The sequence below is a fragment of the Falco rusticolus genome, chromosome 4 (genome assembly GCF_015220075.1).
Source record: "Falco rusticolus isolate bFalRus1 chromosome 4, bFalRus1.pri, whole genome shotgun sequence".
NCBI classification, from domain to species: Eukaryota; Metazoa; Chordata; class Aves; order Falconiformes; family Falconidae; genus Falco; species Falco rusticolus.
In genome coordinates, this window is record NC_051190.1 from 26,254,032 (window position 1) to 26,279,426 (window position 25,395).

Here is a 25,395-nt window from a genome sequence, read left to right on the forward strand (position 1 = left end):
CTCCCCCAGAGGAACAAAATCCTTCTTTACAGATAAAAATCTTTTGAACAAATCCTGGCTCCTGTGGAAGTATTCTACAGACCCCGTGAGGGTAAGATTTCAGCCTTTCGGGCCACTTCTATAAGCTGCAGGTACTTGGGTTCACCCAAGCAGGATCCGGCTGATCTCAAGCCCTTTTGAAAACCCCACTTTTACATTTTCACTTAATAAACACATTATTAGCTCCAGCATCACATTTATCAACTACACAGACACTGAGCTGAGACTTTGCTCAGCTTACCCCAGTGCTTGGACAAACCCTTCACAATGTTATTAATTTGTCGAGGTGGAGTGCGATCTAACCATATGGCTCTGCTGCTGAAAGGATTTAAGGTCATCTATTATTTTGGAACAAACCCAGTCTTTCTGTAAGAGGAAGATCCAGCTGCAGCTCCCCATCTTTTTGGATGCTCGGGCTCTCCAGGAGGTAACTGCTGCTTCTCTGCTGGACCAGCCATCTCCCCCACAGCTCTGAGCTATCAGAGCATGAACTGAGGTTTCTGCTGAAAAAACACAAAGTTTCAGTCTGAAAAACTGCCCAGGGGTCCCCATGGCTGGGGGGAAGGAGGGATGAGCAGCTGGAGGCATCACGTCTTAGACCCCTGCAATAAACCCAGCCGAGCTCCCTTAGAGCCCTCTTTACCCGATTTAATGCCTGTTGTGCTCTCACCTCCCACCACACACATTACTGCACCCATTCAGGATTTGTGGCTTTTGAGAATGATCTAAATGAATTTGATGTCCCAGAAAGAGGCACTTGAAAAATAAACCGGTGTGGTTTAATGACAGCATTTTCCACATTTTTATTATAATGACTCTGGTGTTTATTGGAAGGTTTGCGACTCAGCCGAGCATGAAAACAAAGCAATTGAGGAGGTCGGCCCTGTGATGGGGTCTCGGCACACTTGGTCATTAATGCTTATTCTATACATGACAGGTTTTTGGCCATTTGGGCTCTACAGCATCTTCCCGTGGGAGTATGATGAGAGGGTGGAGGCAACATCGTTTTGAACAAGGAGCCTCATGCACTCTGGTGCAGAGCCTGCCCTCCTCCTCTGGCTGTGCAGCACTCGGCAAACTCACATCACCTTTGGTAATTGTGATCATCCTGTTTTTCAGACTGGGAAACTGAGGCCCAGAGCATTCGAGTGAGTTGCCAAAGGCCACGCAAGCTAATGGCCAAGTCATGGAGCCTCCTGCTCTGAGGTCCTTCATGGGGAGACTCTGCCAAGCTCTGCTTTTCCATGCAGGGCACAAGCTTACCTTGCAGAGACAGGCACAAAACAGCCAAAAGGCAAGAGAGGCTTGGCTGCCGTGAAATCAGCTGGAGGCACAAAACTGGCAAAGGAGCTGAAGTCAGAGGCTGCAGCAGGGATGAGTTTTGCTGTCCATCCCTTACCAGGCAGCACCATGCTCATCCTGAACCGGTGCAAAGCCCACTGCAGGCAGTTGTCTTTCAGGCAAGGTTTGAAGCTCAGCACCTGAGTGACCTGATATTGAAAATCCCACCTGAACAGTTGAACGTGATAAACACCCTGCCTGGCTGCCCAGGAGGTCAGTGGTCCAGCTCCCTGCCGCTCCATCTCTGCCTGCACACCAGATTTCTGCAGTTCACCCTTCACCTACTTTCCCAGATTCACATCCCTGCTGCCTCTTGCATTACTTCAATGCAGGAGCGAGTCATGTCTTAATGGCAAGAAAAAGATATTCCCACACATGTGGCTCAGCAAACTCTGATGCTTTCCAACACCCAACCCACTGCTGAGCTTTCTTGGTGAATCAGAACGAGTGTGTTTTGCTAAGGAGTGTGGATGAGGCACTTAGCGAGCGGGACCCAAACGGGCTCAGTCCCTCGGGTACTGCAGTGACAGCACCCCAGGAAGATAGTCCCAGGAATAACAACTTTTGCCATTTTCTTGCATCTAGAGTGTGTCCTCGTGTAATAAATTCAGATTATGGAGCAATACCTTTCACCAGTGATTCAGAACATGCTGATTAAATGCTATTTCTTTGTTCTTCTGAAATAAAGGAACTGTAGCTGATACAAACAAATTATGATTTCAAACTGTGAGGCAAGACACACCTTGACTCCACGATAGAGCTGCTGCATATTTTGGTGGCTCTGAAGAGAAAGAGGAAACAGTAAGTAGTGTTTTCTAATGTTACAGATCTTATTAAAGTGCACTAGATTAATTATTTTACTCCTTATGAAATGATTAATTCCTCCCTATTTTTAGACTCTTGTACTATTTTAAGAGATTTTTTTCCAGGGTCCAGTCACATGGAAGTTAAACAGCAAGCAGTAAAGTCTCCAAAGGATAATAAAGATCTCAAATTACTTTGCTAATGGAACAAAGAGTACTGTAAATGTCACACACTATTACAAGAGCGGTAGAAACCTTTACATGAAACAATGGATCCATTAGTGCTAAGTCAAAAAAAACACAACAACACAGACTCGATACTTTTGCATAGTTTCGTGGAGCTGGCTGCCCCAAGCCAAATGAACTTGTTTGTTCACTCAAAGTCTGCAGCTGAGCTCACAACACAGCATCCAGCGTACTAATCACACACACTCTCAAGGCATCGATCATTTAGGATTTCAAAGCGCTTTACAGACAATAATTAAGCCCCATTGCACCCAGCTGAGTCAGTGGAATTATTTCTGCTTAAAACTGCAGTACGAGGAGGGAATAACTGAATCACTGATGAGAGACCAAAACTGAACCGAGGTACAGACCCAGGTCCTCTGCACTACGCACCAAACTCCACTAATAGGTCCTCGCCTGTCCAAGCTTAATGAAGCAGTCCATCATCTTACAAGCTACAGGCGTGATCCTTCACTTCTTACGTGACTCATCAACTCAAGAACCCAACTCTGACAGGGTTACTGGGTGAAAGGATGAACTGTCAGAACCCATCACATTGCCCATTCATCCAGCCCTGCATTTTGCCTATTTTCCCTCCAACAGTTGAGGCTGGCAGAATGTTAAGAGAGTCCCTAAACATCTCAAGGGCTGAAGCGATGTCATCATAGAGGGATCTGGACATGACATAACATCACCAAAGAATCTTGATAAAAAAATCACGATGATGAGGCATGACAGCATTGCCTCAGAAAAGTAGCAAGTAAGCAGGAAAGACAAAAATCCAAGAAGCAGGGAAGGGAGATGCCATCAGATAGCTCTCTCTAATGCAGGCAGACTTCTCACACCCCTCCAGTCCATGATTCAGTCCTTCTCCTGGAAGTAATTTACAATACCGAAAGCGAGCTAATACCCAGATGTGTGAAGTGCAGAGTATATTTGGCTGCAATCTGAAGCATGTTTACTGTAAGGAGGAAGAGTTGTGAGATTAATCTTTTCTTTGACAGCTCTGAGATCTCTTAAACAAATCCCACACAACCCCAAAGTGCTCTCCCATTTCTTGAAATTTAATTAGGTGAGGCAATACAGTACACACAATTATATACATGTAGGATAATTGGAGTAGAGGGTTCTAAGGCATGTAGATGAGAATAAGATTTGTCTTCAAGCAAATCTGCACAGGTGGAGTCTGTTTTGCTTGGCATGAACACTTTGCCAGACTAAGAGCTATATTTGTAAAACACTCTGTGATATCAAAAAGGAGGCACATTAGCAGTCTCATTCCTGGACCATCACTACAACAACTAGCATTAAATATGCTACAACTGCGTTGCAAGAAGTACAAGGCTACAAGAAGCCCAACGTCCCCGCTGACAGCATGCAATTCTCACTGCTGTTTATGATGGCCCTGTAGGTGTGAGATTGACATCCCCCTAAAATCTAGCAGCAGACAAAAAAAATCAAATTATTCAGAGCAGGGTGGTCAGGCTGGCAGGGCACCAAATGGAGAGTCGGGGGCTCCAAGCTGCACTCCCAAAGTTATCAATTATTGCCTATCTGACCTCTGCAGCTTCCTGAGCTGTAGCAGTGCTGAATATAGAAATGGGAATGAAAAGGTATCTTGTCATTTGAAAAGCACGCCCCGACCACCAGGCAGAACTTGCATTTGCTGAGTCTGACACCAGGCCAGGTTAGATGAAGTGAGGTTTGGTCACAACTCAGCTCCACAGATGCTCCCGAGGCTCCCACCCTGCCCCGGGCATCACGCAGTGCCCTTCTCTGCCTGCTCCGTCCTCTCCGATGTGCCCCAGTATGAGCTCTTCCCCCCATATGAAAACTGGACACGCCTGCTGCCGAGTTGCTTTGCCTCTGTCCGTTGATGTTAGCTCCTGTAATGTTATTTGAAAATCGAGCTCATCCTGTTCTGGGAATTTGCACATCGGCACTTCACCTTGAAAGCCTAATGCCGTTTCCTTCCCCCACTGTTCCTTTGAGTTCCCATCTAGGTACTGCGTTTTCTGTAAGCTGCACTTACCCTGCTCTCATCCTCCAACAAGCCGCTGCTAAAGAAAACTCTATCACCAAACTAATGTTTGTGAATGCCTTAAAATACAACTCTGCTTCCCAGCATGAATCTCTCTTTTGACTTTCAGGATCCTGCCCCTGTCCATTCATCCTCCTCCTCTTTAAGGAATCACTACTTTTCAGAAAAGCTTGTATCACTAAATTACGTTTTTTCACAAATAAAGATCTTGGAGGAAAATTCTCTCACCAAATCTGAATGGATTTGTGCAGAGTGTGCTGTGCCTGTTGACAGATCAAAGGACTGCAGTATGCGTATGCCTCTCCGCAACAGAACTTTTAAATAGAAAAACATCTTTTGGTTGAAAAAAACGGTGAACAACTAATGTGATTAATAATTGCAGACTGGGATATTTCTTAAATGCAGGAAAATAACAGACAGACTTCTTATCAGTCCCACAGGTAGGGCCGTTGGTATATTTGATCCAAAACCTCGTGAAAACCCTGACCCCGCTGTCCCCTGGGCAGTTTGAAATGGCACAAACTGGTCTGATTGCACACAGCAGCACAGTGATGGGAGGCCTCAGAGGAAAGGGGTGTGATATGTCTGGGACAAGCAACGCCGATCCTACAGCAGCCTAAAATGCTATTTTAAGCCTTAAACTCTGAACCATAAACTCCAGTCTCTAAAGACTATGAATGGTCAAGGCTGTAGATTTAAACACGCCCTTAAATGAGGTACTTGTGTGAAGCCACTGCTAATAAGAGGCGATCTGAGACTTACACGAAAAAAAAGAAGCCCTGAGAAAATTATCACTTTTAACAGAAACTTTGTCAAATGAAAGCAAATCTCACTATTACGCACGAAGTATCTTGGCTGCAAATGAACCGCATCCGCATCAAGCTGTGAACATGAAATTAATCTAAGGCATAACCTTTAGCTCTACACTTTGACAATATTTTAGTGCTGAACTATAAATATTTGATCTGTTGCTCTTCTGAGTGAAATGGATTTGTTGTGCTCATCTGCAGTTATCAATTATTCCAAAGTATATTTATTACTGGTTAAATGACTTAAAAAGTGCCTTTTTCTTCTGTTATTATGTGATATTTAGCAAGTAAATATGGAAATTAACTATCCCTAGCATCAATATTAACCCTTTATCTTGGGAAGAACACATTTCCTGTCTGACAACACGTAGAACTAAGTACCAACCAAGATATTTACAATACGCACTGGAGCCTAGTTAATTATATATGATCATATTTCTTTATGTTTTGGGGTCACGGTGCTAAGACCGAGCTTCCATTTACAATCACTAGAGAAATAAAACAGCATCCTTAAGTCATCAGCAATGAATGATTCAATCCATTGAAAGAGTATTATAAAAACCTCTTTGCACTGCAAAATAAATTAATCTAAACGCATGACTCACATACACCAGCAGGATGATTTTTCAGAATGACGATGAGTTGAAAACAGTCTTTGGTGAATAGTTTGAATATTGGCTTTTTAGCACTTCTTTGTTCTGCTTGTGGAAGGTGCAGACATGAGGGAAGCAGGAGTAGCTTGTGCAATGATATCGAAATGGCACAGAGGGATGGTGGTTTTTTGGCATTTTACACCTGTGGAAAGACCTGGCACATCACTGGAATTGCAGTGTTATAGACAGAGCTGCAGACTGCGGAACGTGGCTGTTCAGACCCGCTAGTGGGGGTAGCAAGAACAAGAGGCAGGAGTTAAGGAAATCCAACCTTTGCCGAAGGCTGCCTCAGTGGTGTGCCAGAGCTGGGGATCTGGGCCGGTTTGGGTTGTCATATGGCTGCTGGTAGAGGACAGGGCTGGATTGGGCCTCCCAGCCTGCAACTGGAAGGATTGATAACCTTACCCGGGTTTTGTTCCAAATAAATTTCCTGGATCTAGTTTAAAATTGACAACTCTGTGAAAGTGAGAAATCTGACTGCTGTGAGCTTTCACTGCTGATGGAAGTTTAGCTGCACCATGAAAGGACACGAAACCTTCAGCAGTTTTCCCCTTCAGACACCAATTATAGCAAATACCATCCGAGAAGCAGAAAATGCCCCAGCTGACGAGCTGCCAGCGATCCTGCCTGCCTACAGCACCCTGGAAGACAGCCAGTGCTTCCTTTCACCTGGAACACCACGCATGCTGCTGGTGGGAAAAGCATGTTGGTACAAACACGCTTTGCAGGATCAGGTCCTCAGTGCTCCTGGGTGGGGAGAAAGCGGTGTCACCGGCCAGCTCCCACCTGCACAACTGAAATCTGAAAAGTACAAACTCCGGTTCTGCCCGGTCACTTTGTCACCACGTTCCTTGTGATGAGTAATGTCATTTTTGAGCCTAATTATGCAGGTATATTTATTACCCTATGCTTGGCCATAGCACTGGGGTACTTGCGTAATTTCACAGACGAGTGACACTTAAGACAGCACATTACTGTCAGCAGCCTCCATCTCATTTCATGCTAATTGCTCTCCAAAATTGTGTGATGCAGTTTTGACAAAAAAACATTTTCAACAGTATCATTAATTCGGGGAGGGGGGGAACATTTCCTGAAATAATTACAGCCAACATCCTCAGTCATTCCTAATTATTTAATAGAGCCCCACCCAAACACACTTTAATGTTGATTACCAGAAAGACATGTATTATCTACTCTGCTTTGAAGTATGATACACGGGTCTCTTCAGAAGAAAGCAAATATTACCTGTTGCAGCCGATGATCCAAAACATTGAAATACTTCATTTATCTGTTTTCCAAAATTCTTATCAAACCTATTATTTAATTTATTTTATGGCACAGATGTTTATGTTGGACAAGATAACACCATGATACATTTTAATTAACTTGCTATGTTTTATATGCCCCTCTGTTTTAAAATGATCACTTATGCCTCAAAGAAAACAAGAGCATCTTTAACTCAAATGACAAGGAATTCAGTGAAAAGAAAGCAATCTGAATGATAAGGATGCTGCTCATCTGATCTTCCACCTAGCCGTGATGCACACGAGTAGATCCTAGGAATTTACTGTATGTTTTAATGTGTAAATTAATGTGGTTTGTCTCCATTTTCCTTCCTAGAAAATTTAATTTGTTTTGAGATGTTTTGCCTTTAAGGGTTATCATATTATGCCAATGAGTAACCTGAGCACTGACCTGCTTCACTGAGGATGGTGTGTCCCAGAATCATTTTTCGATCATCCTCTTATACCAGCTCTACAGGTCACTGGAGACACCCATGAAAAACTGAGCCATTTTGTCATTTCTGGAACAGATGGAAGCTCTTGACTCAGGGGACAGGACTCCAGGAATGTTTGCCAAGTGGAGTGACGTGCCACTCATCTGGTGACACATATGATGATGTGGCGGAATGAGCACCTCATGCCAAGATCTTGGGCTTTCTTGAGACTTTTTGGGTAGATCTAGAAGCAGAAGTTCTATGTTTGACCAGGGATCTGCTCTGATTTTTCACACGTGGAAAGGGAAGCGACCCCACATCGGTCATTTAGTGAGAATCTGGGAGAAAAAAAAGGCAGAAGATCCTAAATTTTGAAAATCTTTCCGTCTCTTCCCCTGTGCTGTCCCCAGACAAGCTTTTATTCTTTTTTTCTTCCAGAGGTACATGGCTGCCGAGCCGGCATTAACGCTGCTCTCCATGCTCCTGGAGCACCCTCTTCTGTTTAAGGAGCTACAATTCTCATCTCCGAGCCCCAGCAACACACAGACCTCTAAAATACTAAATCAGCCTGCAAAGCAAGTGTGGGAACACACATTTCTTTGCCAGCCAACCAGGCATATCAATGATTAACTCTACTTTGCCTAACTCACTCTGAAACCCCGGACAGCTGTCACATGCTCTGATACTGAAAGCGTGAATCATGACCTGTAGCAGAGAGACTTCTCTAACAGACTGTGCTCTTAACATACCAATGCTGACAGAGCCCATTTGTGGTGCTGTTTTAATGGGTGCGACATCCTATTTTCCACAGCATTTCAAGTATGCTTCCCCCGCCCCCCACCCCTATCACACCTAGTTTACACAGGCTACCAGACAGTTGCGTTATAAAATCAGATCAAGAGGCAGAGCGGTGGGTCCGATACACCCATTGCGGGGCTGTTTGCACCGTCAGGGTGGGTGTTTGCCCCGAAAGATTCCCACATGTATCACCATCCCGCCACGTCCACAGATGGCAGGTCACGGCGCTGCCACATCTGCGAGACACCAACCCCACTGCACACGCAGCGGCCAGAACACCCTGTTCAGGGGAGAGCCTGTGCTGTGTGGCCTCAGAGCCCCCACTGTGGGGCTGAATGGTGTGCGGCAGCGCCCAAGGGTGCCAGGAATGGTCCTGGGGGGGCTACTCACTCCACAGCCGGGGGTGCAGGGGTAGTGGCCTGGGCCCCCCATCTCCCCACAGCTAGGGGTGCAGGGGTAGTGGCCAGGGCCCCCCATCTCCCCACAGCTGGGGGTGCGGGGGTAGCGGCCTGGGCCCCCCATCTCCCCACAGCTGGGGGTGCTGGGGTAGTGGCCTGGGTCCCTCATCTTCCCACACCCGGGGGCTCCCGCTGCCCCGGGGGCAGGCCCTGAGGTGACACAGCACAAGCCGCAGCCGCCCCGCACTGACCCGGCCCCAGGGCCGGGTCGGTTGCCACCGGGCACGGGGCCGCCAAATGGCTCCCGCGGGCCGCCGCCACCTGAGGCAAGACGAGCGAGAGGCAGCTAGAGGGGCTCTGCCGCGGAGGCGCTCCGAGCAGCGCTTCTCCATGGCCAGCGGCCTGCAAGGGGAAGGCTAGCGCGGCGCGGCGCGGCGCGGGGCGGTGGGCGCTCTGGGCTGTTTTTCGACGGTCGGGCGCTGGAGGCCGCGGGGGTGACGTCAGGAGGAGTGGCGCTCTAGCGGCCGTGGGGGGGTGATTAGGGGAGTGAGGCACCGCTCTAGGCAGAAACTCGGTGGTCGGTCAGCCAGACCGGTGCGACGCCGGGTAGCCGCGAGGGCGGGTCTCTATGGTCAGGAGCCGGGCGGAGAGTCGCGCGGCGGGCCGGGCGGCGCTCTAGGCCGCCTCTCGATGGTGCGGGCGGTTGCTAGGTGGTGCGGGGCCTAGGCCGCGGCGGGTCGGCGCCGCCATGGCCGCCTCGGCCTCCGGCGCGGCGGCGGGCCCCGCGGACGGGTCGTGCGTGCTGTGCTGCGGGGAGCTGGAGGTGGTGGCGCTGGGCCGCTGCGACCACCCCATCTGCTACCGCTGCTCGGTGCGGATGCGGGCGCTGTGCGGCGTGCGTTACTGCGCGGTGTGCCGGGAGGAGCTGGGCCAGGTGAGGCCGGGACCGGGCCCCCGCACCCGGCGAGCCCGGGGCGCTGCCCCCGCCCGGGACCGGGCTCTGTCAGCGGCCGACGGGGCTGGGCCGGGGCCGGCAGCCGTGGGGAGCGGGGCCGCGGGGCGGGGAGGCCTGGGGCTGGGCCGGGGCAGGGTCGGGCCGCAGAGCAGCTCGTGGAATCTGCTGAGTGGAGCCGCGGGGGGGACGGGCCCTCCCGGCCGGCAGCTCTCCGTGGGGGAGGGGGACGGACCCCCCCGGCAGCTCTCCGGGGTTATCTGCCCTCAGCTTCCCTCCCGGTGGCGCGACGGTTGGTCAGAGGAGGCAAGAGGCATATTGGAAACAAAATAAGAAGGAAATAGAATTTAAAGGGAATATTTTTTTGTTTGTTTGTTTGTTACATCAGCGGGGCTTGTTCTCCAGAGTATTACGTGATCTCGGATGACTCTATCATCCTGCCGGATTCCTGACTTCATTTTAAGCATGGGGGAGAACATATTTTGTATTCTTTCAGGGCTCGCTCGTGCCTTGCGTGACAGCACCCTGCGCTGCATTGGCCTCCCGTTCCTGTTAGCGTGAGCTGTCTGTCGGGCATATGCGTAAAAAGTAATTTCCCCTCAGTTATAACTTTTCTGATGGATTTCTGTTCTTCTTGCGGCCCGCTGGTGCGACAGCACGGGGCCCTGTGGCAGAGGTCGGGGGAAGCTGCTGTGGTGGCTGGGCTGTGTGGATGGAGCCAGGGTTCAGTGCGGTGTGAGCTGCGTGAAGCAAGGCTGCTGAAGGATATTTGTAAAAACTACTCTTCGTACATGAATTTGTTTGGCGGAACTGATGCAGAGAAAACCAAACTTTTTACAAGTAAAAGAATTGGTACTAGCACGGAATGAAATATACTGTGATGGTTTAGGAAATGAAATAAAACAGATAGGAGGGGGCTCTCCCCTTGGCGAAAGGAAAGCCCTCCCTGCCCACCCCAACTAAACTGTTTGCTTTGGCTGCTTTTCTTGTTGCTCATGTGATTTGAGGGACTTAAGATCTCTGGTTGTGTGCTGGAGATCCTCAGACCCTGTAGAGGCCAGAAGGGTTGCTGTGGTGTTTAGACTGAGCTTACTGGCACATGAGTAGCCTCTGTGTACAGAAAGATACTCTGTGAAAGTAATTTTATCTCTGATCATCCTCTGGGGAGCTGCTGTGCCACTTGTCTCATCTTAGGAAGAAGCAAGCTGAGATGTTGCTCTTCATCCTTAAACTTGCTTGTCTTAGGGTCACAGATGGACTGTTAATCTCAAGAGCTTTTAAATTGTGTAATAGTGCTTTATTATGCAGCTTGAACTTTGGTTCGTTCAGCCATCTTTCTCCCTCCTTTATTAACTGTTTAAAATGATCCTTTTATCATAATTGACTGAGAGGTCATTTTTAATGGCTGTGCTTCCCCCCCCCCCCCCCCCCAAGTGCCACTACAATACTGTTCTGTCTGTTCACCCGTCTGCCCCAAGGAAAGAAAAAAAGATACCAGGGTGCATAAATCACATCAAAACTGCCACTGAATGAACTGAACTTATATGTAGGACATAAACCTGGCCTCTTGATTTGCATAGCGTGTGTGGAATTAGCAGAGGCAAGTGTGACACTACCAAATCTCAGCTGGTGTCGAACAGAGTAGCGTAGACTGAACCGGTCAGTGTCACAGCAGAACATCCAAAGGAAATGTAACTATAAAGATGAGTGGCAGCCCAGGGCATGACGGAGGAGAAAGCAGGATATACTTGTTCTGGTAGTACATGCTTTCAGTGATGCATAATTGTCGCAGTGGAGTTAGGAAGGATTACTTGTTGACCTGTAAACTAACCGTGACGTATACTTGGATCAGGCTCCGAGGATTGTTGGTGTACTCATCGTGTGTGTGTGTGTGAGATTGATGTAATTTTCTACAGCAGTTCCAAGACCAGACTCCTGTGATAAAATCTACTTTTCAGCAATCCGTTCCTCTTCTTTAAAACTCACTCTGGCTGAAATTAAATGTCAATATGATTTCACTGAAACTTAAACTTGTGTTCTCTTTATTGTTAAGCTTGCTATTTCAGCAAGTTGAGTGCATTTTTTGTTTTGGTTAACTTAAAAGTAGCACAACTGTAAAGAAAGCTTTAAAAAACCCCACAAAACCAGACAAAAGACTTGTTCCATGGTATTTCACCCCAACAAGGGTAGAGGAGTGATTGAACAAGACTAAACTACATGTGTATTGTATAATTGAATGCTTTTATTAAGGTTGTATTTCTGGATTTATAATGGTTACTGTAAGAACTGAAAGACACTTACTATATTTGTGTCTCAGCCTTTCTCGGCTGGTGCAGGTGACTCCAGCTGTTTCACAAATGTTGCTGCTACCCCAGCAGTTCCCAGATGGGGAACACGTGCTGGAGCAGAGCGGTGGTAGGTGGCTCCTGAGGAAGGATGTGATAACGTGAACGGCTGCAGCATGAGACCCAAGCTGCCAGGTGGTCAGCGGCAGCAGCTGTGAGCAAGCAGGTTCCCTTAGAAGGGGTATGTGGTACACATCATTTGGGAGACGATGTAGCATCATGTTTCTTGCTTTCCTGGTAGTTAAGGAGAGAAGAAACAGTGGTTTCCCAGTCAGACTCTTGACTAATGTTGCTTTTTGCTTACAGACTGTAGGTTTCTGTGTGATCTACCAGGAGTTAGGAGGGAGCCAAGTGCATGACCGGCATTTGCTGCAGAAGAGGTTGAATTGGCTGGGAGTATTTACTCTCAGCACAGCTGTGGTAGCAAAACATACCATAAAAGAGTTTCCTAATCTAGTTCAAAATCCAAAGACCAGGCTAGTCCAATCCACCTTCATCTGAGCTGGCTCACTTGTTGGAAGCTGATAAGAAGTCACAGTGGCATTGCTGACAGTTGGGCGGGCAGTAACCGGGAGTGGGTGGGGGTGGTGATGAGCAGCTGGGGCTGGTACAATCCAAGCTTCAGGCTATGGTGAGTTCCCTGGCAAAATTTGTGTTGAGGAGTTTAGCTGGAATCCCAAGGACTGTGCAGCCTGAGTGTGCTTTTGCTGATTCTTATGTTGTGTTGCCTGCAGGTTGTCTTCGGACGGAAGCTTACATCTTTCTCAACAATAGCACTTAACCAGTTGCAGCATGAGAAGAAATACGACATTTATTTTACGGATGGAGATGTTTATGCACTGTACAGGTAAGTACTGGAATCCTTTCTGGAACATGCCCCTAAAGCAGGTTGTTCTTATCTGCATTGTGTGGCAGGAAATGCGTGCTTTAATAGAACAGTGTGGTTTTCTGCGTCCATTAGTCATCGCGCGGTGCAGGTGGCATTGGTAGGGTGAGAGGCAGGAGCAGCGCGGCTGGTGTGAGCGCTCAGTACCACGGCTGACAAAGGGAGCAGCTCCTCGAGGCTGGAGTGTTAGATTCACGGACACATAACCCAAAAGTGTTGCTCTGTCAATACAAGTTGCTTTTTGCTTCTTTAGCAACAGCGGGCTTGCTGGAAGGCTTTTGGTTCCTTGTGTGGCCACTGTGGAAATTGGTAAAGACTGAATTACTATTATAATTGTATTTATTGCTGTGCTGCATAAGGACTAATCAAAACCAATCGTACCAAATATTGTGTGAAAAGAAGAGCAACCTTGTCTGCCTACAAAGACCTTAATTCTAAATGGGAGAGAAAATGAAGTAAAAAAAACAATGCAGGGTAAAAGAATGTGGCATCAGCATCATGTTCTGAAAATATTTTTCATAATGTGCTTAATTGGGAGGCTTTAAGATAATTAAAAGCACTTAAAACGAAAAAAAAGTGAAAAAACATGAAACCATGCAGATAGCAGTACCTTTTCCTTGGAGAATTGTGCTTTATATCCAGCCTGATTTGGGCTAAGAGTGTAGCTTTGCTGATACATTTACAGTTTTGCATGACTTCATATTGATGGAATTGCGCAATGGGTTTAGGGAGCAGAATCGGTTGGAAGCATGTTCTGATTAATTACACACTAGGTCTGGGAATTGCTTTTGATGATACGATTTCTGGAGATTGCTGAGATTACAGTTCCATGAGCAACAATCAAGTGTGAGGGAATGGGGTCTCCCACTGAGACTAGTGCTCTTTCAGCTCTTTTTTTTTTTTGGGCGGGGGGGAACCTTGTGGGTTTTCGGTTGGGTTGTTCTTTTTTTTCCCCTCCTCCTTTTCTATTCCAGTTCTTTCTCTCCCCACTGTATTCTTCAGTTTCCGACAGTAGAAAGTGTAATTAAATTGGAAGTGAATGTTGCAGATACCAGCTGAATCTTCAATAAGCAAGGGGTTTGTTGCATGGGTGTGTTACAGTCCACTCTGAATTTTATAGTGGCAGTGTATTACTACCACTGTGGCTGTTCAGATCTTACAGCTGAAGTCTTTGCATAATTCGGTTTTGTTCTGTTCCTGACATAAGACAAAGTATTCTTGGAATAAGCAGGACGCTAACCTCATTACACATTGCTGGAGGAGCTATAAAAATGCAGCCTTCTGCCACTGATTTGTTTTTTGGTAACGGTATTGGGTTCGTGAGAGGAAATCAGATAATTTTTAGGAAATCTTTCTTGTTCTTTAGGAAGCTGCTGCAGCATGAATGCTCTTTGTGTCCAGATCTGAAGCCATTCAACACCTTTGCAGACCTGGAACAGCACATGAGGAAGCAGCATGAACTCTTCTGTTGCAAACTCTGTGTTAAACACTTAAAGGTGAGCTAGTTCTACGTTTTAATGTGTGGGAAGGAGAGGTGCTTCCTTGCGTGACCTACCAGAGTACCTGGGGAGGTTGGAAGAAGAGGGTAGCTGAACAGCACTGATTCATTTTTTTAAGTTTCCTCTGTCTGCCAGAGGACTGAGGCCAGTTCCTTTGTTTTAAATCTCTCTTCTTCCATAAACTGATTAATGAAGAAGGCCTGGAGGTTCTCGGTGGGTTACATTTTAAAATTAAACCCAACCATATTAATAACCTTCTAATGTTAGCTGCTTTGCCGCAGCATGTGTGAATGTCAAACCCTAACTGATAGCCAGTTAATCCTGAGCCACAGGCAGACTTTGTTACAACTGTAAGGGTAGAAATTTGATGTCTATTAAGACTTATACTCGTAATGACTTTACAAGCTAAAACTGTAACTTAAGAAAATATTTGGTGCCAGCTCAGAAAGCAGAATGCATCATGGAGTGATGCATATATTTCTCAGATTAGAGTCAACGTAGCATATACAGTTGGTTCATGTACAGGATGATAATCTATCTTGCTCGTTTAATGAAATATAATTATATTTCATTATCTTGTTTATTTGTTCAGAGCAAATTTCCTGTATCTTGTTGACTTGATTGGAAAATGAAACTTACTGTTGCCTGCAATTGAAGTCTGCTGTGTTTGATGTACACGCGTAGGATGTGACATGGGGCTGTTTTAAAATGTATTTTACAACCTACTAAAGATTAAAAAGTTACTGGAAAGCTGAGTTGTCTGTGTCTGAAAAGGTGATGTGTAGTAAGCTCAAAACTATTTAGCATCACCATCCTCATCCTTTATTATTTCTTTTAATCTCACCCAAGTTTTCACTTAAAGGGCTGGTGTTAGGTGATGTTTTTTCATGGTTTGAAAGTCAGAATTCCACCCTTCCCTAGAGCTAGAGTGGGTTTTGTATTTCCAAATTGTACATCGGACAAAATTAGCAGCTACTGGGACTGTGAACCCCTGTGTCTAATAGTTGTCAGCATTCCTTACTGTTGTAGGAGGGAATTTAATGCATGAACGCATATTTTTAGAACTCATTACACATTGTTTTGTATGTGTGTGTGTTTACTCTGAAACCAATTAAATATCAAATCAGAGAAACGCATTTCTTCTGTGGCGCCACAGTTGGTTTGTGCCAACTGAACTGTAGCTTACTGCCAAAAGGGACAGGCTGCAGAAGTGATCAGGTTGATCTGAATGAATGCTAATACATTGATTTGGGGTTGGTTTTGGTTTGTTTTTTTTTTTTTTTTTGCAGGGTTAGCTTTCAGTGAACTGGTTTGACTCTTTCCTGTGGTTGTGGAATCGCTAGAGCTAATGCAAGGGAAATGGTCAGAGAAGGGAAAGACCGCTTCTTTTGGTTGCAGTGTCCTTTGAGCTCTGGTGAAGACGTGTTTCCATGGTCAGCTGCAGTAGCTAGCACGAAGGGGACTTGTTTGTCATTGTCTGTCCCAGAGTATTCATGAATCATAGTAGAACTTGTTGGCTTTTAATTTCAGAATATTGCAGAGACTTTTATTTCACTGAAAAAAGCTCCATATTACTATTACCCACTGCAAAAAAGTTTTTACACTTGCAGAAGCTTCAGTCTGTAGCTAAGCCAGATGAACCTTTTCCCAGAACAAGTTAACAGTCCCTGTCTAGGTGAAAAATAAAGGTTATTCTGTTCTCCAGACTGTGTTAACCTTTTTGGAGTCTTCAGAACCCTACCCACCAAAACAACTTGTGTCTTAGTAGGGACAGAAGATTGGCTTATAATACGAAATTTGTTCACTGAACTGTATCCTTTGTATGTGGCTATCTTGGGGTAGTTGCTAGCTGAGGGAAGTAAAACAGCTTGCTTCTGGTTTACATGGTTTTTTTTTTAGTTCCAAGTATGCAAAGTACTGTATGTTCATACATATATATTTAGGATTTTTTTCCCCACCAGAGATTATAATTTAAAGTTTGTTGCATTACGTTAATAGAAAGAAAAAAAAAAAGTGAAAGGGAAGAAGGTGAATTAGATCTGTTTCCAATGTTCAAGCTGAGTGAAATGCAAGTTAGATTTAATTTGGATCTTTTACTTGAATTTTGTTTCCTATTCACTGAAAATTTTAGGGGTCGATTGTCAAATTGCATCTTTCTGAAGCAAATCTTCCACTCCTACAAATGAACAAGTTGTGTACAACCCAATTTATTCCATTTTGCTCTCTGTCCACAATAATTAATACATGTGTTTATATCTCTTCAGATTTTTACTTATGAACGGAAATGGTATTCTCGTAAGGACCTCGCCCGTCATCGAATCCATGGAGATCCAGATGACACATCTCATCGTGGGCATCCCTTGTGTAAATTTTGTGATGAGCGTTATTTGGATAATGATGAGTTACTGAAACACTTAAGACGAGATCATTATTTTTGTCATTTCTGTGACTCCGATGGTGCTCAGGAATATTACAGGTTTGTGCAAGCAGTTTATTCCTTTTTCTGTAGCTTAAATTTTGAGGGAAAGTTGCTTGGGTCTGCTTTGAATTTTGGGGAAAGTAGTGCTCAAAGACACTGCAAGAATACGAGCAGGTTGGCTGCAGTCTCTCTTGTTCCTCAAACCACTAGCTGAGGTAATCACTTTCTGTCTAGTTCATGTTTTAAAGTTCTCTTCATTAGTGTTAAACGTTAAAAGGTACATTTTGCTGCGTGACAGCAGGTGTCTGCAGCTGCCTAGTGTGTCAACTCTACTGCTCCAAAATTAACATGCAAAGCAGATAAAGTCAATTTTCTTATATTAAATACATGCCTTATGTCCAGCTGGATGTGGTGAGTGTCAACCAGTAGGTTTAGTTTAACATCTGGGATCATGCATGAAGGTCTGTGTTGACTGCACACAAGTGGTTTCAGCTGGAAAGCTTGCTTGGGGATAAAGAAAGAATCAACTGCCTAGGCTCGTCTTCTCTTCTTCATCTTGGAAAAGTAGCCATATGCTGTTAGCAAAATACGCCGGGAAGGTTGCAGCTCAGACTCTTGTCTCTTTCCAGTGATTATGAATACCTTCGTGAACACTTCCGTGAAAAGCACTTCCTTTGCGAAGAGGGACGGTGCAGCACAGAACAGTTTACCCACGCGTTCCACACGGAAATAGACTATAAAGCACACAAAACAGCCTGCCACAGCAAGAACAGGGCGGAGGCCAGGCAGAACCGGCAGATAGACCTTCAGTTTAACTATGCTCCGAGGCACCAGAGGAGGAGTGAGGGTAAGTGTGGCTGGGCAAGGAGGTGGGCAGACACATACTCGTTCTTACTGCTCTGAGGACTTTCAGGAGTACCTGGTGAACATTTCCTAGCCAGGAAGAAATTCTTTACATGGAGGGCGAGCAAACCCTAGAACAGGACCCTGAGAGGTTGTGGAGTTTGTCCTCGAAGGTAACCAGAACTCGACCAGACAGGGCCCTGGGCAACCTGAAGCAGTTTCAGAGTTGGCCCCGCTTTGAGTGCGGCGATGGAGCAGACAACATCCAGAGGTCTCTTTCTGCCTAAATTGTTCTACAGGTGTTCCCCTCATGCGTGGATTTAATGGTGATATATAACTTTTAGGAAAACTGCTGGTTTTCCTCCAACTTGTAATTACAGTTAATAGAAACCGGTGATGGGTATAGACCATGAGACCAGAGCAGCATATCCGCTTAGGGGTGCAGAGATCGACATACGTATGAACTTCTCTTCCGTGTGGAACTGTACGTAGAGAGATCTCTGCATAAAACCAGAATTACTCAAACCTCATGTCACAGGTTACAATACATGGAATTTATACTGCAAAATACATTTTAGTGTAGCAACCCTGAAGGTTATACAGACTACTTAATCATCAGAAATAAATTAAGATAGATTTATTTGTACTAGAATATTTTTGCTTTCTTCAGGCATAGTGTGATACCCAGATTACAGAAATATCTGAGAGTGATCAACCATCCCTCCTGTTTAGGTGTTATAGGTGGAGAGGACTATGAAGAAGTTGACAGGTATAACAGGCAAGGGAGGTCAGGCAGAGTGAGCGGCCGAGGAAGTCAGCAAAACAGAAGAGGCAGCTGGAGATACAAGAGGTGAGTAGCACAATATTTTGTGGATTTTTATTGCTGTTTAGTGTTGTGTTTTTCACTTGCCAATTAACACTGTTTTGGTGGACCAGTAGGAAGGAATTTGGTACAAAATTTGGAAGCCACCGTAGTGAACCCTTAGTTGAGAGTAGAACTAGCTTTCGGTCTAAGCCTGTGTGCTGACTACATGCTTGGTCAAAGTGAAATTGTTTTGTGCGAAGTTTCAGCTCTCTGGAGTTGACACAGGAAGCAAACAGTGTAATCTGCAACTTGTGGGTTAAATGAACTCAGAATCCTAAATTGATTTCAGCAACTGTTTCTATGCTAACTTTTCTAAATAGGATGTTCTGAAGGAAGTGGCAAGTCTTTGCAGGTTTAATGGACTTTTTGGTCTGGGTAATCGTGATGTTCCTATTCTAAGGACCATGCTTTTCATTGAACTAACAGATCTCTCTGTGGCCAGACTGAGTGCTTTGGAAAAAGAAGAGGGTTAAGTATTGAAATGAAATTTTGCATTTATATGTTTCGTCATCCACACAAGACCTGAGTGCTTTATACATACTGCACATCTATTTTTCTTCTTTTTCTCACTGGACGATCAGCCGGTTCATTACTGGTGATTTCACTGGGGGAAAACGTCCATCTCTAAACACTTCTATGTTGGTGTCGCATGTGGATCGTGCATGTGTTGAGAGTTTGTGACAAACCATGTTCCAAAGAATTACTGTGGCCTACAAGTATGATTTCATACGTTTGAAAATGAATGGGAGAGACAGGTGTCCCCATGCATCCTTGGTACTGTCTCTCCCAGTTCAGCCCGGTTTCTCCTGGGGCCTGGATTGTTATTACCACCTGTAGAACTTTCAAATCCAGGGGGTGAATGTTGCCTGTCTCACCAGCCGGCCCCAGGGTGTGTTGGAGCAGTGGGTTTGTTTTAGCCTTCTCAGCCGGTGGCATCACAAGATCAGGGACAGTCATCGGAGCTGACACGGGAGAGGTGAGAGCTGGAGCGAGACAAATCTGCTCAGTAATCCTTACTGTTTAACCGAGAAAATCTGTCCTGTCCTGTAGGGAAGAAGAAGACAGAGATGTTGCAGCAGCAGTCAGGGCGTCTGTAGCAGCTAAACGGCAAGAAGAGAAAAAACGGGTAGAAGACAAAGAGGAGAGCAGCAGTAGAGGTAAAAAGGACGACTTGAGGGATTCTGAAGTGCTCAGCTCCAAACGTGTGCCAAAGTCTTCAAATGATACTGCAGGTTAGTGTTGAGCGCGTTCTGCAGCTGCAGGGAGGCAGTGTGGGGCTGGAGATCAGCCTGGTGAAAGAGGGAGTCGTCAGGCGTTGTTCTCGGAATCTGGTGGACATGGATAGGGCTGCTCGGAATCTCAGTCCAGCAACAGGGATTTTCAGTGAAATGTGCTCTGGGGTTCCTGCAGCAGGTTATACTTGAAATGGAGCTGGGTAGAAATATCAAATGCAATTAATATATGACGGTATGTGTGATGTTCCATCCAAGTCAATATAATCTAAGAATGGGCCATTTCCTACTCTAACGTGCAAGAACTGATTTATTGGGATGCTCTAGCTGAATTTCCCCTTTTTTTGAGAACATTTCCAGTAAGATGAAAGCAAACCTTTAACTGTTTTGACCCAGGTCCAATTTGGGTCAAATAAATATGACTTAACTGTGTTTAACATTACCGTTGCTCCAAATCCATTTTCCACTGTTTTAATTGCTCCTGCAACAGGATTTCCACTTAAAGATCATATGCTTTCATGATGAACCAAGAGCTGCTGAGAGCTCTGCTTAATGGTACAGTTCACTTGGGGGTGACAGGCAAGGTTATCTCCCCCAGCTTTTGCTGCATGTATGTCAAAGCTGTTATCAATCTGTCCCTGAACTCCTGCAGTCCACAGCGCAGGATTTGGATTTTAGGGCACATCTACACTGGGAATGAGTTACGTTCTGATGTAAACCAACTGCAGAACTAATTGCAGAGCAGCTTGGGCATCTGCGCAGCAGAGGTGTGATGGACTGCTTGGAGGAGCAGCTTTCCAAACGAAGCAGCATTAGCATATGTCAGTTGTGGAGCGCTGAGGCTCTGATGAGCATCCTGACCCTGGGCAGGCTGTGGAGGGCTAACCTGGTATAAGCATGGAGCAGATTGCTGGGGGTATTGGCATCTCAGTCTCTAAAGGGTTCCCTCACAAAGTACTTCTCAACCAATGTTTTGCTCGTGTTAATTGTCATGAATTTCCTGTATGCTGCAGCCAGTATACGGTGACATAATGGTGAAAGCAGTAGTGGAAGGAAATAGCGATGCATGGATTTAAATTGTTCTTTTGGAATGTCACACTTAATGACGTCATCAGCTGCTGAAAATAGGACTTGTTAATGCTGCTGTCATGTTCAGTGATAGCTTCTACCCTGAAATAAATGGATTTTAGTTGAAAACATTTCTTTGCTCTTTTTGTCAATATTCCAAAAGAAGCAGCTGCTAATGGTGCTTTAAGCCAAGATGACTTTCCAGCAATTGGTTCGGCAGCAGGACCTCTACAAGGGTAAGTTTGTGCAAGGCTGCCGCGATGAGAAAGCAGATTTAGAAACTTAAGTTCTGCATGTCTGGAGAAAATAATTTTACAGATCACTTAAGCTATAAATGCTTCCCCCCTGCCCTGGTCCCCTTCTGCCTCGAGCTGTTTCTGTGCTGGTCACCTGCATGAACAGCATCGGTTGTTGCTTCAGTTCATGGCTTGATCTTTTGGTGGTGCGATTTCAGGGGAATTCTCAAGATTTTGTGTTCCAGCCACTTTAACTCGATAGCTTATCTTGAAGAAGCTGTATGCTGAGAGTTTTAAAATTCATCATCTCCTGAAATTGGTGATGATTAGAATAGCGTCTTTGCAGGCTGTGGCAGCTCAAATGTGCCTGTGTGTCCAGCTCTGGTCGAGGTGAGATGTGCTGAGGCAGTGCGGATACCTCAGCAAGGCTAGTGTGACTTCTTTGAGGGTACTGATCTAGACGTGGTTTATAAGCTTGAATGCATTTGCATCCTGTTAACAGTGGGCCAGTTGTGCCACCCGAAGGGATAGTTTGAGGAAGAATGCAGACAGGTGCGGAGCTTATTCTGCCTGTTGGAGTTGTGCTGCCTCTGCAGCACTGGTATAATGGGATGTACTTTTCCTTTCTTACAGCTCTGCCCAGCTAGCAGTGGTTAAGCTTAAAGAAGAAGATTTCCCAAGCTTGTCATCCTCTGCAGCACCCACCATCTCTTCTGGGATGTCTTTGACGTACACAGCGACTGCAAAGAAAACAGCCTTCCAAGAGGAGGATTTTCCAGCTCTGGTGTCCAAAATGAGGCCTAACAATAAAACAGTAACTAACATCACATCTGCATGGAACAATGGTTCCAGCAAAAATGTGGTCAAAGCCATTAGCAACCCCTGTGTAAACCAGATAGCCAAAAAGCCACCCTCCTTGAATAGCACTAAAGGAAATAAGAAGAGCAATAAACTCTCTCATTCAGACGATGAAGACAGCGGTAGTGGCTTGACAACCCAGGAGATCAGAAATGCACCGACGATGTTTGATGTGTCGTCCTTGCTGGCAGCTTCTACCTCACAAACTTTTACGAAAGTGAGCAAGAAAAAGAAGATGGGGGTTGAGAAGCAGAGACCGTCATCCCCACGCCTGTTACAAGAGACATCGTTCCCCAGGTCATCGACTGAAAAGCTGCCAGAAGCAGAGCAGACATCAAATGCATCCTCTGCTCTTCACGCCCCTGACAGATCCGCAGCTGTCATGAATGGTCATTCGGAAAAATCATTAGCAATCTGTAGTACACCCAAAGAGCCCCCTGGCCTTAAAAAGCCCACAGTGACTAACAAATGCCCTTTACCTCAGGAAGACTTCCCAGCTCTTGGGAGCTCAGGATCAGCTAGAATGCCCCCGCCACCAGGTAGGCGCTGCAGGGCACGGCCAGCTTTGCTGGGAGGTAGCTTAGAGAAGTGTGGCACGGAGATGAGATGTGTAAATGGCTCCTTCTGGCTGTTACATGAGTAGCAGTTCTGCCACCACGTTCTAGGTTAGGCTTTGAAGTTGAAAAAGGTAGTTAGGGTGAGGTAGGTGGGCTTGAATGTCCTCTGTAAATCATGGCTGAAGCGGTGGCTGTGTTGGGATACCTCTGCTCCATGCAGCTGCAGGTCTCTGCCTTCTGAGGGTGGCTCACATGAGCAGCTGATATTTACCTTTTGCTGCTTTTCTGATGAGTCACTGCCGACACAAATATGTGCTTTAAGATCTAGTTAGGAAGACCCTGCAGGCAAAGGGAATCTCTAGCTGCAACCTGTGCCTGCTGGGACTTGTCGGTTGGCTCGCTTGGTCATTTCCCTTCTGTGTTTGCACAGATTTAACGCCCTTGCTTTTAGCAGTGCCGTAATCTTGTAAAACTGGAGTAACATAGCAACAAACTGTGACTTACAGTGGCTTTAATGAAAGTCTGTACCGCATCAGGAGATGCTTGCGTAGCTGTTTCATTCTGTGCTGCTCTGCAGATACTGCTAGGTGGAGTATGCTAGAATGTGTGATGTCTAGTGCTGTTGTGACTTCTGGAGCGATTTCTGTTTGCTTTAATAATGTAAAAGTGTGGTTTTCATCATGAGTGGGTTTTTAAAACACAGTTTTCTATTGAAAAAGTACGTTAATAATTAAAGCACTTTCTCTGTAGAGTAACATCAGCCGCTATGAAGTGCTTCTTGATCTGACTGCTAAGGCAATAGATTCTACCTTTCTAATTTTTGGGTTTTTTTCCAATATAGTGATGTCTGTGCTGCTGACTCCTACTTCTTAGTGCTTCTGGAGAGTACGTCAGACCACTAGCGTTAATTTTAGAGAGTGGTATGTGGGTGCCACAGATACATGCTCTAACTTCCTGCCCGTTCTCTGCTTCCATTTAGGCTTTAACACTGTGGTGCTATTAAAGAGTCCTCCGCCACCTCCGGGACTGTCGGTGCCTGTTAGTAAACCCCCTCCAGGTTTTGCTGTTATTCCATCCACCAATATCTCTGAACCTGTCACTACATCTTTGAAAGAGTAAGTAAAATCCTTTGAATTAAGAGTTACTTTACATCGCGGTTATGTCATACGGGCTTCAAACAACACATGAAATACTCGGAGGATTACTCTAAACAGGTGCTGCCGCAGAGGCCAGCCACTTGATGGTTGCCGTTGGGGAGTTGGCTCCCTGGCTGTTGTGGGCTGGATTCAGGCGAGCTGTGTAAAAAGCACAAGTGTTGTGTGAATACAAGGCCAAGGAAATGAAAACCTGCGTACTGTGGTAGCTCAGACTTTTGTCTTTTCTAGATTTATTTGAAAATCTGGAGCTTCAACATATTCCTTAACCTTTCCATTGATTCTGAGTCCCAGAAGCAAGGTGTTGAACTGTGTTTTCCTTGGTGACCTCTAAATGCCTTCATTGGTCTGATCTTTCCAGCAGTTGGTCTCTGGCCAGGGCCCTTCTGGGCTAGAGAGATGACTGTATGGGAAAAGGGGAGGGGAAAACTTGTGTAAGTTTAATACAGACATCTATATTAGTCAGGTGCGGTCTTTGTTGCTCATGTCTTGGTTGTTTTTTTTTTCTTTCGTGACACTAGCTTACAAAACAGCTAGTCAAGACTATGTTAGGCTTGTGTTTTAAATATTCTGTCTAGGTAAAGCTGGAATACAATAGAGTAATCCCACAGGACACTTTTCATCATCCTGTCAAGATTGCTGTGTGCTACTTACAGTAATTGCATGTGTAGTTGGGTGGAGAAAGGGAGCGCATCCTGTAGAAGAGAATAGCCATGTAAGATGTATCCCGCAGCGTCTTTGTACAGCACGAACCAATGTCAGAGGCATTTTTGGTCTTTTCAATGCAGGCCAAAATCCTGTCACGGATCGTACTTGATACCTGAAAACTTTCAGCAAAGGAACATTCAGCTAATACAATCCATTAAAGAATTCCTTCAAAGTGATGAGTCCAAGTTCAATAAATTTAAAACTCATTCTGGGCAATTCAGACAGGTGAGTGGGCAAGAACCTTTGGGTTCCCAAAACCGTCCTCTCCTGGAGAAAGTGAGTCCCGGTGGGATTTTTCCACTCCCCCACCCCACCCCCTCTAACTATTCCAATTCTCTTTTCACTGAAGGGTCTGATTTCTGCAGCACAGTATTATAAAAGTTGCCGAGAACTGCTTGGAGATAACTTCAAGAAAATTTTTAACGAGTTGTTGGTGTTGTTGCCGGACACAGTTAAGCAACAAGAACTGCTTTCTGCTCACAATGATTTCAGAATCAAAGAAAAACAAAGCTCAAACAAACCCAAAAAGAACAAAAAGAACGTTTGGCAGACGGACTCCAACTCTGATCTCGACTGCTGTATCTGCCCAACGTGTAAGCAAGTACTAACTCAGCAGGACGTTGTCACCCATAAAGCTTTGCATATTGAGGATGAGGAGTTCCCTTCCTTACAAGCAATCAGCAGAATCATCAGTTAGCTTTCCTGAAAACCAATAAACCAGTTTCTGTCTATGAATATGCACTTTTTGGAATGAGGTTTGGCAGTGTAGTGTGTCTGAGAGCCGGTGCCAGTTGAATAGTCATATGCAGGTAACGTAGAGAGCCCTCTCAGTGCTGTTCATAAATACCGTGCAAAGGGATCGCTGGACTGCGCCGTAGCTAATTAACATCCAAAGTCTGAGCTTCCAAAATGCCTGAGTAGAATTAGGCTGAAATCGCAGGGTGGGCGG

At 45.5% G+C, this 25,395-nt stretch overlaps 1 protein-coding gene and 1 long non-coding RNA gene across 3 annotated transcripts; one reads left to right on the forward strand and one right to left on the reverse strand.

Moving 5' to 3' along the window:
• Positions 1-7,029: 7,029 nt before the first annotated feature.
• LOC119146956 lies at positions 7,030-9,286 on the reverse strand. The gene is made up of 2 exons (XR_005103901.1): positions 8,817-9,286; positions 7,030-7,966 (listed from the first exon to the last, which is right to left on the reverse strand). It is a non-coding gene; the product is annotated as an uncharacterized LOC119146956 (long non-coding RNA).
• Positions 9,287-9,518: 232 nt separating this feature from the next.
• Positions 9,519-25,181, forward strand: ZNF598 (zinc finger protein 598, E3 ubiquitin ligase). 2 transcript variants are annotated; one of them, XM_037382955.1, is made up of 12 exons: positions 9,519-9,758; positions 12,856-12,968; positions 14,374-14,503; positions 16,771-16,982; positions 17,555-17,772; positions 18,501-18,618; positions 19,684-19,865; positions 21,100-21,169; positions 21,803-22,566; positions 23,564-23,699; positions 24,527-24,671; positions 24,796-25,181. In XM_037382955.1, the coding sequence occupies exons 1-12, from the start codon at positions 9,573-9,575 to the stop codon at positions 25,141-25,143; spliced, it is 2,622 nt and encodes an 873-aa protein (XP_037238852.1). In that variant the 5' UTR covers positions 9,519-9,572; the 3' UTR covers positions 25,144-25,181. The 2 variants fall into 2 exon arrangements, with proteins under 2 accessions (XP_037238852.1, XP_037238851.1); XM_037382954.1 differs by having other exon boundaries at positions 9,520-9,758; positions 21,097-21,169.
• Positions 25,182-25,395: the final 214 nt, after the last annotated feature.

What these genes read in the sequence shown, in the direction of transcription:
- ZNF598 (XM_037382954.1), top strand. Translation starts at nt 9,573, where the DNA reads ATGGCCGCCTCGGCCTCCGGCGCGGCGGCGGGCCCCGCGGACGGGTCG. An exon ending in GCCGGGAGGAGCTGGGCCAG is followed by an intron (nt 9,759 to 12,855) that starts GTGAGGCCGGGA and finishes TGTTGCCTGCAG; the next exon opens with GTTGTCTTCGGACGGAAGCT. An exon ending in GGCAGCTGGAGATACAAGAG is followed by an intron (nt 18,619 to 19,683) that starts GTGAGTAGCACA and finishes CCTGTCCTGTAG; the next exon opens with GGAAGAAGAAGACAGAGATG.